At 39.9% G+C, this 16,699-nt stretch overlaps 3 protein-coding genes across 5 annotated transcripts in view; 1 reads left to right on the forward strand and 2 right to left on the reverse strand.

Annotated features, from left to right (window-relative positions):
- The window catches only part of myom1a (myomesin 1a (skelemin)), a 45,069-nt gene extending 38,803 nt beyond the window's left edge, over positions 1–6,266 (reverse strand). For 2 of the 3 annotated variants that reach the window (XM_083781170.1, XM_083781169.1), the window contains exons 1-3: positions 6,126–6,263; positions 3,966–4,186; positions 515–658 (exon numbers count right to left, since the gene is read on the reverse strand). In XM_083781170.1, coding sequence (XP_083637296.1) covers positions 515–658; positions 3,966–4,120 — 299 coding nt within the window. In that variant the 5' untranslated portion in view covers positions 4,121–4,186; positions 6,126–6,263. Of the gene's footprint in view, positions 1–514; positions 659–3,965; positions 4,187–6,125 lie in introns of all 3 variants that reach the window. The other variant, XM_083781171.1, reaches the window with a different exon arrangement.
- A 746-nt stretch (positions 6,267–7,012) lies between these two features.
- Positions 7,013–10,478, forward strand: LOC310870219 (myosin regulatory light chain 2, smooth muscle minor isoform-like). The gene is made up of 4 exons (XM_083781313.1): positions 7,013–7,120; positions 8,345–8,560; positions 8,809–8,970; positions 9,115–10,478. Exons 2-4 carry the CDS (start codon positions 8,377–8,379, stop codon positions 9,285–9,287), a joined length of 519 nt encoding a protein of 172 aa, XP_083637439.1. The 5' UTR covers positions 7,013–7,120; positions 8,345–8,376; the 3' UTR covers positions 9,288–10,478.
- Positions 10,479–10,759: 281 nt separating this feature from the next.
- bag1 (BCL2 associated athanogene 1) lies at positions 10,760–15,684 on the reverse strand. The gene is made up of 7 exons (XM_083781800.1): positions 15,564–15,684; positions 14,314–14,439; positions 13,813–13,895; positions 13,030–13,143; positions 12,354–12,461; positions 11,570–11,632; positions 10,760–11,477 (listed from the first exon to the last, which is right to left on the reverse strand). The coding sequence occupies exons 1-7, from the start codon at positions 15,598–15,600 to the stop codon at positions 11,388–11,390; spliced, it is 621 nt and encodes a 206-aa protein (XP_083637926.1). The 5' UTR covers positions 15,601–15,684; the 3' UTR covers positions 10,760–11,387.
- Positions 15,685–16,699: the final 1,015 nt, after the last annotated feature.

The following is a 16,699-nucleotide window of genomic DNA, read 5'->3' on the forward strand; positions in this document are numbered from 1 at the left end:
TTGCCCCCTTCTCTAAAAACTAGCAAATCACTGATTTCCTTTAAGAAAGGACTGAAAATGCACCTGTCACTGTCATCCGACCAACAGAAGCCATAACTCTATTCCCCCCCTCTCCAATTAATTTCTATTCCAACCCGTACATAGATTGAATGTCTTGTTGAGATATTTAAATTGTTGTTATTGTTGATGTTGTTGTGAATGCATGCATGGGACCCGGATGGAAACAAGACCGCAACGTCTTTCTTCAGTGATGTCCTTTTGGCCAAATGTGCGTTACTGTACCATGCACTGTTTTGCATCTTATTGTCTAATAAAATTATCAATGAATCAATGAATCAAAAAACCAAGGGCCAAAGTAGGAGAGGCTTCTTTTGCCTGCCTCCGTGCACAGTGAAAGCACTGTATAACGCAACCATGCGTTTTTAACAATATAAACATCATCATCTTCAGCACCATCATCACTAACAAGACAGACATGTGTTCACCCGCTTGTGGCTTCATCATCATCACTCACCTTTTTCTGAATAAAGGAACCACGTAGCCGATGACCTCGTTGTCTGTGTCCATGGCCAGGTAGGCGCGCTTGCCTTTCTTGGTTATTACGGTCAGTTTCTCCAACTCCTGGCCCTTCTTCTCTGTCACCACAGAGCTCTGCATGCTGTGAGGTTATCGACAAACAGTTACATCACTCTCATTGATAACACCCGGTCCAGAACAGGGCCAAAGAACATTTGCAAATACTTGATTCTTATTGTATACTCATATGCCCGTATGGCGATAAAGAACAGCACCAGAATGTGTGGACGGTTGCGTGGGAATGTTTAAAAGAGGGTTGAGTTTCCTGCGGTTTTCACCTGAATGGCCTGGTGCAGTAAACCGTAAACACACACAATCCAAGCACTCCTTGGATTACTGCAGGGTGTTAAGCATGAATAAAGTATTTGCAAGAACTATTTATCTTGAATACGGCAATTTAATGTAAAAAAAAGAAGAAAATCAAATATGATTAATTTGGAAATGTTTATAAAAAACAACATAGCCTCTAGGGCTACAGAATAACAATGATCAAACAACAATCACACCTGCATGCTGCCTGCATTTACATGACATTGCTAGAATGACACCTTAAGTCAGAAGATGAAGATGCATTTCCATTGACACTCTTTGAACGTGGCTCATGTTACACTGACCGATACGCCAACCATCTTCTGTACTTCCAGTTGTCTGTCTGGTTTAGGCTATAATAAGCTAAATGGTCACAATGGGAATTGTTTCTGGTGGCAGGGAGAGAGGATCAACATTACATCCTCTGCATTTACTCTAAATATCTGCTAAGCCTGCGTGACCTGGAATCTGATCCAACAGTGTGACATGGCAGAATGTCATCAGGGCCGGCTCTTTTCTAAACTATAGAGGATTAAGGAGGGTGAGTTAAATGGGCGAAAGACATGGTAGCCTAGAGCTTGTTGATATTAACACTCGTGCTAATACACTGTAAGCAACGCTGCGCATCTACAATGTGCATGTGCAATTGTGCAATGTGATTGTGACGTCCATGCCAAATAAATACACATAAAGAGGCACAGGCACACAGAGTGCCTATTATTATTATCCTGTTGAGTTATCCAGGTTCAACTGGTTCAAGGTTGTACTTTATTGTTACATCTTGTGTACAGGTACATAAGAGGTACATATTTGCAGCAGCAAATATATAATATAACATCAAACAGCAAACACAGCAAAACACAGCAAACAAAGAGTAGAAAAAGAGTATCCCATGTAATTGGTGTAGACTTTTCAAAAACATGGATATGAAACGTTATAGAGAAAGCACTTGATTGCACTTGATTATTTTTTTGACTATTAGAGCAATGGTTCAAGAGCTACAGGGCCAAAAGGGGCATGGCCCTGTTACAGCACCACCATGAAACCATTTTGTAAAATGGCACAGATGTTCTTCCTTGGCCTACTGGGAGTGCGTCAGTGTGCAAAGTTTAATTCTGATCGGTCCAACGGTGCCGGAGATTAGCTGCTCACAGTCCCATGGATGGACAGACATTGGAGGGACACACGGACAGACATGGGCGAATACATACATACATCCTAGTCTCCGGCCTTCGGCTGTCCGGCCTGACGGAGACAACAATTGGCAACCTTCTCAGGTCCAATCTACAGAAATAGCCCGCCGCCTCTCCATGAATATCTCTGGCAACCACTCAGTACAGCTCAAGTTCCTGACCTGCTTTACAAAGTACTGTATAACACGGTACCAGCCTGTACAGTGAGGCTGAAGAACAACAGTCTCTGCTCACACCAAAAGCTGACAGGTGATAAACTTGTCAGCGGGACATACCAATGTTTTGATGAACAGAATCAAGAACTGAATCTGGACTCCCTATGATGAACTGTACCCCTTTGATGCAGTCAAGGCTTTGATCAAAAGGCGATCAAGTGCCTTTTAAGTTGATCACAAAAATACTTCTCCTCCTTCATACAACTGAGGAAATAAAAACACCACAAGTGACAAGACTGAGTGTTGTTAAACATATGGCAGAGTGAAACTAAGTGTTTGAATACTCAAAACAACCCAAGTGGCATTTGTCCAAGGTCTTAAGGTCATAGTGAGTAAACAAGAGCACTTGTCCCCTGTGGGAGGCTTTTTATCAAGTATAATCCCTGTCATGCATGCTCCACTGGATTATCTCAAAACAATACAAGTTTTCCTTTAAACTGCCTTCATCATTGGGGTTTAAAATTAGCATGTACAAGTGGACATGTTTGTGGCTAATGTACAAATACTTTATGAATGAACCAATTAACAAGACTAACTCATGTCATTACTGCCAGGCGCAGCAAGCTCACTATGGGTTTTATCTCCCATTGGTTTAGAGGATACGGCTTCACGTTGCAGCGTTCAGACTATGGGTTTTATCTCCCATTGGCTTACAGGATACAGCTTCACGTTGCATGCAAGATTTAAGATTTCACAAGACTTAATCAAATGATTTGATTTTGGATTAAAAGCGTAATCCACAATGTTCAAAACACAATACAACCCACCACAAAATAAATAACAATAACACACAACACAGCAAAACCACTCCCATCACACATACGTACGAGAACAAACCAAACATTCAGCACTGATCAGTGATCAGCCACTCAACATATGAACTCCTTATCATCCTTAATAGTAGTATAATTAGACCCACATGTTGCACTACATTACACACTACACTACACACAGTTATAAATGACTCTGTGTTATCAGTTATCACATTAGTCTATGACATTTTCTTTTGTATGCAACAAAACTGAAAACACCAGCCGAAAGAGTGCGTACCCATTCTCCCGGGAGAAGGACACATTAGGAGCTGCATGCGTGTGCTCTGTTGTGGATGAACAGCGCTCTAGTCTACACACTCCAGACCAGGGTAAAGTCCACTGTTGAAATGATTTGAAAGCAGTCCTCTTGATATTGTTCACTCTGTATACCACTTTCGGCGCAACAGAAGTGACCAGTAAAATCAAGAGAACTGCTGTTTTGTTTTCAAATATCTCAACTGTCGCGGGTAGCCGGGTAGGTATTTCAGTGGTTCTCAAAGTGAGGTCCAGGGATCCCCCCAGGGGTCCTTGAGGGGTTTCCAGGCGGTCCCCAGCACAATGTGTTAATATAGTCATCAAAATCAGTTTAACCACTACAACCCTATACACCACCGCGTGTTGCAATGCTTGCTATTTTCATGCAAATCTTCAAAAAATATCACATTTTGAATATTTGTGAAACATTTTAGCAATGCAAATCTTGTATACAATAATAGGGGTTCCTGGCACAAGATATTCTCAGATTGGGGGGCCCTCGGCCGGGCCAAACAAACGGGCAGCGGGCGGGGGGGGGGGGTCCTCCATGACATGAAAAGGTTTGAGAACCACTATAAGGACTTATTAAGAGGTCTACTACATACCCATGCTGAAAAGCCTGCTTGCTAACAGAAGACCTGGTGCTCAGGTAATAGCTGCTCTCATAGTGCTTCTCCTGCCTCCGCTGCTCCTCCTTCTGTTCCTGACGACGCCGGTGGATCTTCACCTTCGACAGACGTATAGGTTCCTCTTCTGACATCTTTATGTCAGACTGTCCTTCGTTTCCTTTTTCCTTTGTCTTTTTGCTTTGTTTTTTATACCAGTTCTGTAAATCAATCTCACCGTTATCAAGGTATAGGGAGGGCTTTTCTGTTTGTTGGTTTAGTTGGGAGTCGGCGGGTTACAGGTATTATGGGTGTTTGGGAAGAGGTAGTTGTTATGAAGAGACATTTACAATGAGAAATGAAATGTTAAGATGGTGATGATTTTTTTTTTTGTGATTGTAAACCAATCTCAGCGCAGATTGATTTATTGGTTAGGGTTTCCTGTTGGCGGTGAGGTGTTATGGATGTTTGGGAAATGATTGTCGCAAATGACCCGACATTTAAAATGAGAAATGTTAATATGCACACATGGCATCAACGCATGGTGTTGTGTGCTGGCACACTATACACTCTGTCTTTCTTTTATCATTCATTTTTTAAGAGCCTGCCCATGCAGGGCCCATTTACATTGAGGTGAAAACTGACATGTTGATTAATGAGCTTTGTCCCTGTCAAATAAATAAATAAATAATATGACTTGACAGTGGTTTTCTTCTCATGGATAGCTCTCTAGTTATGACAATGTTCTACTGTATTAGCAATCACAACCAAATAGTGACGATAAAGGGGAGACACAACAATGCACCATGCATGCTCCCTCACTGCATGCCGGCGAGAGGACCACTGTATGAATAGCAATAACTGCTTACAACTTCTCAGACTTATTCTAATCTAACAGATCACAAACACCAGTGTTTGTATTACGCTATGGTAATAAAAGGTCATTCTGCCTTGTCTTGTGACAAATACAGGATAGGTGGGCACAAGGGACATCTGGGCACCTTGATGCAAAATGTTGTCCAAAATGTTGGAAAATAAATTTGAAAAATGGTGTTAAGCAATGTAAAGAATGCATGCACTGCAGGGTACATTATTATCAAACTTAATATTATCCTTCGACTTCTTGTTTATGCCCAACCATGACTGGATATATAGGCCTACAGGTTTTGTAGCAATTTGTAGCAATATTAGACCTTATTTGTCAAATGTTTAAGCATTTTCTAATTATAATTATACTTTATAAATTCATTTTCCAAATATTTTATTTTTTAACATTTTGGAAAATAATTGCCAATTTAACATTGATCGGTGTGCACACTCTTCCTTGGTGCCCATATCCTGTTGTTACCCTTATGACTAGGCCTACATAATGTTGGTACATTGTCGTGTTGTAAACTTTGTCAATACATTGTATTTGTATACCACACAAGTAGGCTATACAACACAAGTTAGACAGACTATGTGGGAACTAGCTCCACTCAACAGACAGGCACCACCTGGCATGTCACCATGTCATCACAAATCAATCTGATTACAGCAAGCTAACATACAGTAGCCATATGCTTCAGTCAGTGGCTCTAATGTCAATACTGTACTGTGAGAGCAGCAGTGATTTCTGTAATAAGATGATGAGTGTGGAACAAATTACTTTATTAGCGCACTGAGTCTGTATTGGTATCTAATAGCCTTAGTAGGCTTAGGCTATCTATCTACACTTCAAATGGATCTAACAGGAGACTGGAGCCAATAGCTATTAAACATAATAGGACCTAACATGACCTTAAAATGGGTAATTAGGCTTCCCCAGGGGAAGGGGAAACAACGAATTAAAGTAATTAGAAATTGCCTAGCCTCAACAACAATCCAATGAGGACTTGGTAATCAATCAACATTCATTCAACTTTGCATTATTTCACTTGAGGTTAATGCATGCACTCCTACATGGGAACAAAGGCTATATGTTAACGTCAAAACGAAACCACAGGATATCAGTTTGAACAAATTACAATTAACAAAGTGATAAACATTAAATCTAGGCCTTTATTAGGCCCAGCTGACAAGGTGATAATTTGAGATTCCTTTAGGAAATGAACCAGAGCTATTGTAGGGCAGGCTATTAAGCTAATTATCTCGCATAAATAAATAATCACACTGACTCACCTGAACGAAGAATCGTCCAGTCGCTGAAAAGTAGATTTTTTAAAAAGCGGGTTGCAATTCCAGATAAATGTAAAGCGAGTCTAAATCCAAAGCTAAGCAGCTCGGGGTGCGGGCAGGGAACAGGACGGCAGTCCACAGAACAAAAATAATGCTGCCACTCCGCAGAATGTTGAAGGGACCGTCACGACCTTTTAAGGCTGGGACCACTTTATATATAGCCCGTGAAACAGTGAGACACCATGGGGAGGCCAGACGAGAAGGGCCACCAAGTCCCGCAAAGACAAGTCTTCCTACTGGCTCGACAGTCGCTCTTAAACTTTTTCATGTCAAGGAGTAAGGACCCCTAAATTGACACTAATTAGCCCGCGGACCCCCATTTGAAAAGATATTATGCAAGGGATTGATTGATTGAATGCCATAAGATTATGGCATTGATTATGCCATAAGAGAACGAACCCCCATTGAGACCTACATTAGTCTCATTTAGACCCCCAGCATTTGGTTCATATTTCCATTTATCTGGGGACCCCCTGGAACTCAAGGACCTGGGGGTCCCCGGACCCCACTTCCAGACAAACAAACAACAAAATAATAATAATAATAATAATAATAATAATAATAGCAAATCAATCAACCAATCAAAAATGTCTGTGTCCCAATATGCCACGACGGTTGATTATGTCTTAGTGTCTTTAAATAATTAATTAATTCCTTTCCATTGTAAATCGTAGCTCTGTACTTAAATTGAAAACTGTTAATCAATCAATCAATCAATCAATGAATCAATCACTTTTGAGTTGAGAACAGCGCTCTTATAATAGTGTAAATATGATCCACACACCGGAGCAGAGGGTGGCGGTAATGCACCAAATAATTAAACCGGATGACTCAACATCAACAACATCCGTCATCACATTCCCAGCTCTGAAGCCCTGATCACAACATCCGTCAGGCTGCTGCAGCATAATAGTTGTAAAACAACCATTCATCTTAAGGTGAGTGAAAACCTTGCAATAGTACAGTAGCTATTTGGATCATATAATCGCCATATTGTGTATACGATGGATTGGAAACTTAAATTAGATCATGTGGACCACCGATTTTCATGCTTCCTCATTTGATGACAGCAAGCTAGCTTCAGAGCGAGAGAGAGAGAGAGAAAGTTGCGCCATTGAGGGGTCAGAAAACAGCGATCGAGCACTGTTCATTCAGCCCTGGAGGAGAGTGACAAGCTGGACTTTGAAATGCATCGTTTTCAACGAGGGCGGCGCAGATATCAGCAATTTTATGTGTGCAACAAGACAACTGTTTTAAAGTATTGCAGTGACAACTAAAGTCTCTGTAATGTTTTAAGTTGTGCTATTAAAATAATAAATAAAGGAATTTAAGATCATTAAAGTTGGGCTGTTTGTTGCCTGTTGTTGCCCGAGTCCAGTGCATTCTGCCAAATTCTGGTCCAGGACATTGTCACTCTTCGCAATGCTTGCTCTCGCCAATAGAATAATGTAGAAGATCCGTCCGCCATTGGACTGGCCCCATGAAGTGAACGGAGTTGTCCTAACTGTCTTATTTCAATGGCCCTGGCTAGCTAGAGCTAGCATGAACGGTGAGCAGTGTAACTATATCCGCAGGAGGAGCATGGAGGACATTATTTAACACTACTGTAAATAAAAAGGCTTAAGGGCTTCCATTACGTTTGATTATATAATCTTAAAAAGGTGTTTTAATTTATTGCAGTGTCTCAAAGATACTTCCTTAATGTTAACGAAGTCCACACCCACAACACCAGAGGAAGTGCAACGAACCATGTACAACCCACACCCCCTTTCCCCCTCACTGTATATGTTTCTTTTCCCTTTGTTTTATGATGAATTCCTGTTCTGTTCTTTGACTATATAGAAGTGTATTTGTACGTCTCTAAATTCTGCAAACTGTTAATAAATATTTCAATCAATCAATCAATGTTGGATCAGCAACCGTTAAAATGACAAAATGGTGATAGCCTACTAGCCTTGGATCAAGACTATATAGATCGAGTCGAGTCTGACTTTTACTTTTGTATCTGATATGCAAATGTCCAAATCGATAAAATACATTCCACGATAGTCTTGATCCAAGGCTAGAATGGTGGTAAATGTTACCAGAACTACAGGTAAATAAATGTCTGTCTTTTGACGTTTGCTCTGCAAAACTCACCTATACTGCCCATATATTCACAGAAGGTCGGAGGGCCCCCCCTACTACAACCAACATGGCAAGCAAAAAAGCCAAGACCAAGAACACCAAGAAGCGCCCCCAGCGCGCCACCTCCAACGTGTTCGCCATGTTCGACCAGTCTCAGATTCAGGAGTTCAAGGAGGCCTTCAACATGATCGACCAGAATCGGGACGGCTTTATCGATAAAGAGGACCTGCATGATATGTTGGCCTCATTAGGTAGGCCTATAGTTTTACATTTTGAACTAGGCGTGTAACGATATAGTTAGTAACTGCACCGTCAAATCGAAATGTAAACGGCAACATGTCGTATCGTTTTGCAATGCAAATAATCGGTATCGAATCGTTTTATTCGGTTTAGACATTCCCAAAAGGTTTTCGTTTATTCTGTCCCCAAATAAAATGTTTGCTGACAATATTGTGTGTTTGAAGAATGCTCATTATTGTTTCTTCCTACTCCATTCCAGGTAAAAACCCCACAGACGACTACCTAGAAGCCATGATGATGGAAGCCCCTGGACCAATCAACTTCACCATGTTCCTGACCATGTTTGGAGAGAAGCTGAACGGGACAGATCCAGAGGATGTGATTCGGAATGCTTTTGCCTGCTTTGACGAGGAAGGGACAGGTACGTTCAATCTCTGACAGGGTGCATGGGATGGAAAACACCCTTGCTTCTCAATGGCACTAAAAGCAGCGAGAAGCAGCCTGCATGTTCACCTTACACATCCCTTTATGAATAATGTCTTATTATTATTTTCTTTTTTAACAGGGATTATTCAGGAGGAGTACTTGCGTGAGCTCCTCACCACCATGGGTGACAGGTTTACAGACGAGGATGTAGACGAGCTCTTCAGGGAGGCCCCGATCGACAAAAAAGGCAACTTCAACTATGTAGCTTTCACACGCATTCTGAAACATGGAGCCAAGGACAAGGATGACTAGAGGCTTGACCCATCACCGCATGATGCTGATATTCCACACATCCTTACTTTGGGGTTTTCCACAGTGTCATGTAATACGTTTGAAGGATCATCTCTCGTCTTTTTTTTATTTGATCGTTGTACTTAATATAACTAATTAATATTCAGCATCAATTCTGGCAATCATCCAATAGACTGCCCTGGCATCCACCTACCTGTACATGTGAGAAATAAAAGGCATGCTATGCAATAACATTCTGTCTTTAAAGGCGTACAAAATATGCAGTGGTCCGGTGTGGTTGTATTCTGTCTGTGTATGCAGTGGTCCGGTGTGGTTGTATTCTGTCTGTGTGTGTGTTCCATGCTTTGGTGGGACAAAGATACCGTAGTAAAGATTTGTGGGGATATTATATGAAGAGGAGGTTGAAAATGGGTGAAGTTCTCTAGTAAGGCAGAGAAAAACCAGACCAAAACACATTAATCAACCTTTATCACCATAGTAACGTACCTGATGCAGTTGATTTTTGTCAGACGTCCCTTTATTTCAATTACACAGCTACAATGGGCGCTTATATCAACTCCCTACTATGCATAGTTCCGTAGCTCCATTTTCTTTTTGTCCCGAGGCAGACTTTCTACTTGCTACAAATATTTTTGAATGGCCAACACAAACAATATAAAAATGACAGATGCTTTCCCGGTTTGAATGGGTTATAATAAACATTAGTGAGGACCAATTATACGAAGGGTAAAATGGGTGAACAGGCCCTTTATGTAAAAATGGCAGTTTAATGAAAACCTGGTTATGATGAAGCCACAAAGATAGCAACTTAGAAAAGCCTATTTTTTCCTGGCACGAAAGCCTCATTAAAATGCAATTTAACAAACCCTGACAGGATTACTAATGCTTTTGTGTAGTTATTACTGCTTGTTCTTTGACAGAACCAGATGGGTCCGTCTGGACAATGTCTCTGTATGTTGTATATGAGTTGTTAGACAATAGGTTTGCCTTAATTTCTCATCCTGGCTTAGAAAAAAACATGTTCACCACAACATACAGCCAATTCAAGGTCATGTATGAGCTGCCTGTTTAAACTGTGGAGCCTCACTATCCATAATAGCCTATTTTGCACATGAACCTCTGTGATACCTCTGTATAAGCTACTAAATATGTACTGTATGACAAATGCTGGAATTAAATGATCAACTCTTAGGTTTTGCTGAATCCTTTGTTGCTGATTAGTTTTAAGTGAAATGTCATCCATGTGATTTCCAATTATTGTTTAAATAAAAAAACCCTCATTCAGTTTGTGCAGACCACTCTGTCTGCACAAAGCGCAATCGCTATGGAGTCATGCCTTCAAAGAAACAAACCACTCTCAAATTAATTTTAATTTGTAAGATCAAATGCACAAATTACTGAGAAAAGGTGTAATTATATTATGCAGCATGAATCATGATAATATGCATAGATGTATGGCTATTCATGATATAAGTTACTGCGGTTTGGCACTGACTCTTACTGTAGTTTAGCCACTTTCACACTGGTGTCCCCAATACTTTGGGCATGTCATTCTGATGATTTTTTAGAAATAATAAAATAGGGCTTACTTAAATACCATGAACAAATTCATTTCCCAAATTACTTTCGCAAGACAAGACAGGTGCATTACTGTGAAAATGACTTAATTGTCTGTATTCCTTCACACAAATTGGTAACATGTACATTCCTTTTCATGAATGCGAGTTTTGGACCATAAGAAACCAGGTACAGTACATTGAGATTCAGCACGCTTTGCCAAAATTAAAAGAAACCCTGATCCTTTTCTATGGTTTATGGTAAAAAGCCTCTCAGAGAGCACCATATCTCTGTCCCTGAGAACCTAAGACATCCATGCTCTTTCAGAGGTGGTGCTCAACCATCACCAAACATGATCACTGTTCACATTCAGGCTTTTGTCTCATGCGGTTCATTGTCTTCAGGGCATTCTTGCATTCACACACACGACACACGCACGCACAGTAATAAATAGACAAAGACCTGCTCCAGAACTGAAGCCATTCAGTACAGTTTTTAGCTGCTCACAGAGCAATGTACAGTACATGGGAATGCGTAGTAGCCCTAATCTGCCAGGGATAAACTTTTGGACTGGATCTTTGCGAGGTGCTCTGATATACCAGCCTCGATCTTGTCACACTGGGCTAGAAAGTCCTGAGGAAACAAAATTATAATAGTCAATAGTTATTCAATAAATCATTATTTATCATTAAATGAATGTGTCACATTGAGTTACAAACACTAACCTGCACAGTTTTCACAAGCCCCTTTTTTTTCATTCTGCAATCGTTAAAGTTCTCTGGCACATCCTGTTAAAAGAACAAACAGTGTGGTTTAATCATGAAGGTCATTGGACAGATATCAAATCACAAGACAAATGCTGTTGTTCGGACTGCAAGTAAATCCAATTTGTTTCTCAAATACAAACTTTCGTGTCCACATTGTTATTTGCAAGTGATCAAATCGGATTTGTGCATTCGACATTGTTGATCCCCATCTCCATTGGTGGATGGTAATGATAGGTGAGGCGTGAGTAACAATGATCTTACACTGTTATGTGTGGAAGATTTCAAATGTTCTTGTTTAAAATAAACACAGCAGAGCTGGTGGGACCGACCCTAGCCTCCTGTCTGATGGCAGCAGCTCAAATGATGGGTGAAGGGGGTAGGTACGGTTATGAAGTGATTGTACTGAAGTTGCATCCGTTTGTCTCCCATGATCTTACTGGCCTGGTTCACTACCTGAGCCAGCTTGTTCCTACCACTAACTGAGAGGTTCCCATATCAAGAGATGATGTTAAAAGTTAGAATCAGTAGATATAAGCACACGTGGAAACACTTGCTGGGAATTGCTGCCCTGATTCCAATCTGGATTGGCCAAAAGATATATCTGGGTCTGGGCAGTCAGTCTGAACTCTGAATATGCTAGCCAAAGAACAGGTGACGGCAGCAGCTATTGCACAGATTACATGTAATCAATCTGGGAAGTGGGAATCCATCTGCAAAAAAAGGCTCAGTTTTGAAGGATTACCATGGAATCTACTTGCTCCAGGATCTTCATAAACTGCTCGGATGCCACTTTCACTCTATGGTCCAATTTACCCAACGCTTCTGCCTGAAGATCCTTCGCTAGGAAACCCTGTGGGAGAAAAAACTTGAAACTGAAAATAGCAGATCGACAAGCTCACAACTCATGACATGAGTTTGCAGCACCAAGAAACACAACAGCCAAGTTATTCATTATTGAAAATAAATTAAAATAAGTGCAATATGATACAATTAAGCCTCACTGGCAACAAAATACTATAATTCAAAAAAGAACATGACACGTTCGAAACGGAGTAGGAAGTATAAAACGTATATAACTCCACCCCTTTATTCCTTATACTCCAGTGTCATCTCTTTGCGTCCATGTAATACATGGTATACATTTAACCCATTCTGACCTGAGATCAGATTCATACGAGGTTTCCACTGGACACACACTGGTCTGATTAACCCATTCTGACCTGAGATCAGATTCTAAAAATGTCAGTCGTTCTTCGATTTTTCAAAAATAGCAGACCTACAAGCTCGTATCGCGCCACTCGGTGGCGCGATATGAGCTTGTAGATCTGCTATTTTTCAATAGATAAAGCATAACATGATGCTAACACCAAAATGGGTGCCCGGTCAGAATGGATTAAATGAACAAAATGTACACCTACATTCTTGAGTCCTGTCAACTCTCCGTCGACTAGTTCCAGCTTCTTGGCCGTCTGTTCCACTGACTTCTCGATGTCTTTGAGCTTCTTTAGTTCAACTTCTTCTTCTGGACTATTCTGTCCAGAAAGCAGATGTCAGTACTTGACAGCAGTCAGTCTCACATCAGATAACCCTAGCGTGCTTCTCTGAGCACCTTTAACCCATTCTGACCTGAGATCAGATTCTAAAAATGTCAGTCGCTCTTCGATTTTTCAAAAATAGCAGACCTACAAGCTCGTAGCTCGCTTGAGATTCTGAAGAATGTAAAGTGCGTTATAAATAAAATCCATTATTATTATTATTATTACGAGCTCTTAAAAATTGGCTACAAAATAGGTAAATCCTAGGATTCCTAGGGAGCGTTTACTTTTCTGGTACGTTTTTAGTCCAAACATAATATCCATAATCCCTTTGCCCTGCTTTTGCCATTACCTGAATGTTTTTCAACGTTAAAATATGCACTTTAAATGACCCACAGGCCAACATATTTAAAACATTATAAACCATGAATATTTAATATGTACAATGTTGATAGAACACTTTTATGTATTAATTTGTTATGTGGTAAATGTGTTTATGTGAAGATGACCACAATGGAAATAACATAAGCCCTTGGGCTTTATTGTGTTTTAATCTTCGGTGATGCTATGAATTCTGTTTACTAGTTACTACTGGGTTGCTATTGCTACTGTGTTCTTTTATGTGGTGTCACCAAATAAAACCAATTCAACTTGCACAGAACTTACCCTCTTTCCAATCATCATGAGTTTGCAGCCTTGCTTTATTCCAAAACTGGAGAGACTTTGTTCCATATCCTTCAGTGATTTGCCTGCAATGTGATATAACACATACGAAGATTATGTTAATTGACAACATTAGGGCCCCAGTATAGCAACCAGTTTACGTTCGAATTGCGTATTACTTGTAATGCATTAAATCAATTTAGTTTAATGTTATATTAAAATGTACCGTTACAGTATGTTAAATTGTTAATTCACCGTCAGGACTGCTACAAAATGTGGTTGCACAACACTGTGCAATGACAAAGGAAATTCTGATTACAGATTATTGGTTTTTAAACTTCATTATACCGTTTACTGATGATATATTCTTGGTTTACCGGTACCTATGATAGATGTCTATGTCTATGCATTTTGATGTATTACCTCAGGTGACAGGTAATACATCAAATGCAACACTAGAATTTTTGCAACAATTGGGCTCAAGACAAGTGGAAAGCAGACTACCTTTGAAGATGAGCTTCTGTGAAGGTGCTGGCACTCCTGTGACTTGAGTGACAGCCTCAGACAGCTCCTTCAGCAGGGGTTCATTTCCATCCTGTCCCGCTAGCGTGATGCTGTGCTTTGTAGCGCCTATAACAAAAGGTATAGTAGGGAGATCAAAGGAAGTACAGTACAGTACAGTACAAATGAAACACCACTCCAGCACTTCTCAGTCAAATCATGTTTCAAAGCCCACCATCAGAGAAATATTCTAACCAGTGGTCCGCGACCACCATGCAGTGGGCTTTGACGGGGTTCCAGGTGGTCCCCTGCTAAATGAGAATACCAGACGACTCGCCCCTTTACCAACTCGCCCCCGCGAAATGTGTTAATGTAGTTAACAGTTCATTTAGTATTTCCCTCCCTCTCTGAAATGTGAAATCATCTTGTATACAGATTTATTTGATTGTATAGTAGTCGATCTCTAATATAAAATTAAGAAAGAATAACATGAGACAGAGACTGCTTAGTTAAGTTAATTTCAGACCTTATAGCAGTTATAATTTCGTTTTATTAAACACATTTCTTCCATGTAGCACATGTTTTGTAATGGCATCATCATGCTATTATGCCCGTGGATATACAGGGTGAACTTAACAATGACAAATTAATATGATAGGCTAATACCTTTTATATAATCACCAACATGAATTATGTTTGTTATTTACAGCTAGGTGGGGCGAGATGGAAAAGGAGCGACTGTACATGATGCTACCCTAACGAATGGAGTTGGTAACCAAATGGACCGTCGCGGGTCCATTTGCTCTCAATAGTTAAATTATTGTTCACAACATCTAACATTACTTAATTTACAAGAAGTCTACTCTACACAATTAGAGAGAATGTAGAAGAATTCTTATTTTTGATCAACGTCTGCCTGTTATCTCTCCTAATGGTACCACAATAATCGAGGACACAATCGCATCCAACGATCACAAAATATCATTTCGTTTTGGGTCTGAGAGGCTAAATCTCATCGATTGGTGGTCCGTGGCTCAGAATGATGCCGAATAAATAATGGACCTTGATAATACGAAAAGGGTTGAAAAGACACTGTTCTAAAACACAATGCTAGGTTTTTAGCTAGCTAGAGCTGGTACCGTACCGCGCGCATATCCTCCTAGCAGTATAGTTTTCTAAAACACATTGTTGCATCTTGTAGTGCAGTAACTCCTAGACATTAGTATGTATTACACGGGGGAATATTGCATTACCGCATGCTACTGTCACGGTTATCGATTGTTCAGCCATTTCTATTCAGTGAAGTCCTTCTGTCACACACACACACACACACTGCAGCAATAACTTCAACTTGACGCTGTTGTTAGCTTTGTGGCTAATGGCTAACAACTTCCTGGATGTGTAACAGGAAACTGAAGCCGGTGTCGCTTGTCAAAAAGACCAGCTATTTTCTGTTATTTTTTAACAGATCCTCTCTGTTCTTTTTGGCAAGTTTGACACACAATAATCATATTTGAACTGGGGACCCCAATAATCATATTTGAATGTTATTAGTTTAGCACATTACTTATGTTTTATGCTATATGCTACTGTTAATATAAAAATTAAATGTCACCATTTCAAAACACCAAAATGCTGAGCAAGAAAACTATATCAAGCAAAAGGGGGGAAAGAGAAACATGAAATGCATTCCACTCATGTCTTATAGCTTATTACAGTAAATAAACAGATCTCGATTTTTAAATTAAATTTTATTTTTTGTTTGTTTCAAATGAGTCTGACACACGTATTCAACACTGGAATACAACATTTTCAGATCAATGTCGGTGTGTTTCAGTATAACAAACAAACAAAACAAAGCAAAAACATTGACAACAAAGAGTAATAAATTAATCCTACCTAATAATACTGTCGATGAGCAAAACATTTTTCATAGAAGTGTATATTTGTACGTCCTTAAATGTTCTGATGAATTGAAAATAGAGGACCCTGATGTAAACAACTCTTAGTGCTTTTTATAGTTTCAGATCCGCGGAGCGAATCTGTCTGGAACCCAGGCTAGGTTTCGTCCTCAAAGTAGCAGTTTTTGTATTGACTTGTGCTTTCGTTTGAAATAGTACCCAGAGAAAAGAGTACCCATGCTACATACTGTGAAATAAAAATGTCAATCAATCAATCAATCAATCAATCAATCAATCAATGAACACTATAATGGCGATGTCACTAGTCACAGTAATATCCAGCAGAACTTTTAGTATTGACTCGTATCACTGAATAATTCTCCACTTCTTATTTGGCTCCTACAAACACAATGACAAATCAAGGATGAGATGTAAAGGTGATAGCTACAACACAAAATATGTTGTATGGTATGTGTATGTTACAAGGC

The sequence above is a fragment of the Protomyctophum parallelum genome, assembly GCF_964188405.1.
Source record: "Protomyctophum parallelum genome assembly, chromosome: 14".
NCBI classification, from domain to species: Eukaryota; Metazoa; Chordata; class Actinopteri; order Myctophiformes; family Myctophidae; genus Protomyctophum; species Protomyctophum parallelum.

Excerpts from the sequence above, each read along its gene's own strand:
- LOC310870219 (XM_083781313.1), top strand. The coding sequence starts at position 8,377 with ATGGCAAGCAAAAAAGCCAAGACCAAGAACACCAAGAAGCGCCCCCAG. Across the intron at positions 8,561-8,808 it reads TGATATGTTGGCCTCATTAG|GTAAAAACCCCACAGACGAC; the intron begins GTAGGCCTATAG and ends ACTCCATTCCAG. Across the intron at positions 8,971-9,114 it reads CTTTGACGAGGAAGGGACAG|GGATTATTCAGGAGGAGTAC; the intron begins GTACGTTCAATC and ends CTTTTTTAACAG.
- bag1 (XM_083781800.1), bottom strand. The coding sequence starts at position 15,600 with ATGGCTGAACAATCGATAACCGTGACAGTAGCATGCG. Across the intron at positions 12,462-13,029 it reads AGTTGACAGGACTCAAGAAT|GGTTTCCTAGCGAAGGATCT; the intron begins GTAGGTGTACAT and ends TTTCTCCCACAG. Across the intron at positions 11,633-12,353 it reads TGGAGCAAGTAGATTCCATG|GATGTGCCAGAGAACTTTAA; the intron begins GTAATCCTTCAA and ends TTCTTTTAACAG.